General features: G+C 40.6%; 1 protein-coding gene across 1 annotated transcript; it reads left to right on the top strand.

Moving 5' to 3' along the window:
* The first annotated feature begins 577 nt into the window (after positions 1–577).
* Positions 578–1,328, top strand: LOC131438808 (uncharacterized). Its single transcript, XM_058609101.1, has 2 exons — positions 578–621; positions 683–1,328. The coding sequence occupies exons 1-2, from the start codon at positions 609–611 to the stop codon at positions 1,111–1,113; spliced, it is 444 nt and encodes a 147-aa protein (XP_058465084.1). The 5' UTR covers positions 578–608; the 3' UTR covers positions 1,114–1,328.
* Positions 1,329–2,509: the final 1,181 nt, after the last annotated feature.

The raw sequence follows: 2,509 nt of genomic DNA, 5'->3' as shown, positions 1-2,509 counted from the left end.
TTCATTTCACTGGCGAGTGATAAAATCCATTATAATGCCACGTTAGCCTGGTTCAGTTATTACCCCCGGTAGAAATCAGTGCCCAGAGCAGTGGCCATCGGGTAGAGCCAATAAAAGTACGATCAAAATTTCAAACCGTTCGTCCGAGCTGGTGGCTGCCATCAGCGGATGTAGTGAATGGGGCTGATAGTGACAGTGACATCCAGCTACAAACATGAGGTTCTCCTTCATTGCTTTCATAAGCTGCGCACGGGTAAATGGCCTCCATGCGATATTGGATTGGCAAGGTTGTCCTAATTACTGTCAGTTTTGAACCTCTGAATTGTTAAATGCTGTAAGAAATGGTTCGGTTTGAGAATGCGCTAATTAGTAATTGAAGTGAATTCTCAATCCAAAGCAGTTCTGAGAGATTACACATATCATCAAAGCATCCGGTCGTTTTTTTGACTATCTCGCGACAATTCACTAACGATGGAAGCAGACAATTTCACGGACAAATTAAGTTTATATTGTCATCATGATTAGATTACAGACAATCGAGTTTGGCGTAAGTATCAATTCGTATACCTGCAGTATCAAATCAATGATCAGCGAACGAAGTTGACAAAATGTTGTCTAAAGGTACCGAAGGTGCACCCAATTTAGCAACGCAATTTTCCTACCAGACATTTTCTTTCCACAGCTTTACCAGTTCTGGTGACTCTGTTTGCTGTCGCACTGGCCCAGGAAACTTCACCGCCCATCGATACTTCCGGATGTATTGTGGCAAAATGCGTTACTTTGCAACAAATAAATACCCTCTGGTGTCACACGGAGCCCGAGTTCTACTGTCAGTGTGTTCCGGTTGACCGGTACGAATGGTCCGTGATGGTACGGCCTTGCGCCCCCCAAACCGAGTTCAATTTCCGTTTTCAAAAATGCGGCCACCAAGGAGGCCATGACCGTGACGCCTGTTGGGATGATGGCGGAAGTGGAAGCGGAAGTGGAAGTGGAGACGACTGGTCGGATCTGTCGGAGACTCCGATGGGAATCGATTTTTCGGACCTTAAGGATGACGATCAGCTGCTGGAGGACGATGCGATGGAGTTTCTGATAGCAAGACGACGTTCGTGATGGCCACTGAGTTGATTCGTAGACGATCCGAAAAGCCGGTTCAGTAATCGAGATACCGGTACATCGGTGATGAGGATGATCAGCGTGAAATAAATAACGGATAAAGTTGTACATATTTTCCATTCAAAACATAACCCGGAAAAACCGTCGAAATGAATCAATTATTCTCACGTTTCCAAGTAGTATTCGGTTCAACTTTGTAGACTATGTCCATTGAATGCATTCATTCAACTGGTTCACTATAAGGAGAAAACATGTGAGACACAGAATCGATAATTTTTTTCTTGCTTCATGTCCATTTCATTTCTGCTGTATTACTAAAACGATAACCACTACTACTCCTTGAGGATTTCAGAACGATCGACCATCGTGTCCCGTGTCGGTATTAAAACGATTGCAATCACAGCCACGGAAAGGTAGGTGGACAGGGACATGGCAAAATGCACATAACTGTACGATTCCGTATTTCCACACTATCTCGGATAAATGGGATTTTTTTTGTCGTTCCCGACTACACGTTTGATAGCATGTACTTGGGCAGAACGTCTTGACCCATGGAGCAAACAGCGTCGACGAAGTATTTTTTCTTTAGTCAATATTCATGTATCGATTGTACGAATTTTAAACGCTGTTTTTCAAGCTCGGTATTCAATTTTAGAATGATATTTTTGATATTCTAGGAAATTGATAAAGCTCGGTATGTGGCACAAAATGTATATCGGAGGCTTATCCGTTTGTTTGCTTTTCTTTTGAACTGTGTGTGTATGTGCGTATGGGTGTATGTAACATTTTTTTGTCGTGAATACGACTTACTTTACTATGGGGCGCCTTTTCAAAATTTACCGTCTGAGAGAGTGATAAGTTTTTGATCGTGAATATCTCTTGTTGTATCTAACGAATCAACATAATTTTTGCTACATGCCATCGGAAATATGATCACAATTTATGATAAAATTCTCAGTTGTGTGACATAATCTCAAATAATTCAAAATTAAAATTTTCTTAAATGTTTGGTATAAACGAGTATCAAAGAGGATAATTCATAAGGCGCGTTTGCCTTTCTCGTATTTTAAAGGTCATAGCTCAGTGATCTGTGAAAGGATTTATATAATCTAACTACCAATAGAATCGAAATTTTTCAACCTTAATGTGTATAGAAAAAGCATTGAAGTATTTCAATAGTACACTATTGAAAAACCTGTCTCATTTGACCCATGTCAACACCAGCCAATCAGAATGCGTTCTGAGGAAGAGAACAAAATATCTGCTGCTGTACAACAAATCTTTCCAGAAAAATTCTCCGAAGAGTGCTTAATATCGTAGAGAATTACGCAATTTGACTCTTCTGAATGCTAGAAACAAATCCCTACAGACATTTGATACTTTCTTTCAATGA

This window comes from Malaya genurostris, chromosome 3, assembly GCF_030247185.1.
Source record: "Malaya genurostris strain Urasoe2022 chromosome 3, Malgen_1.1, whole genome shotgun sequence".
Classification (NCBI taxonomy): Eukaryota; Metazoa; Arthropoda; class Insecta; order Diptera; family Culicidae; genus Malaya; species Malaya genurostris.
This window is presented reverse-complemented; position numbering and strand designations above follow the sequence as displayed.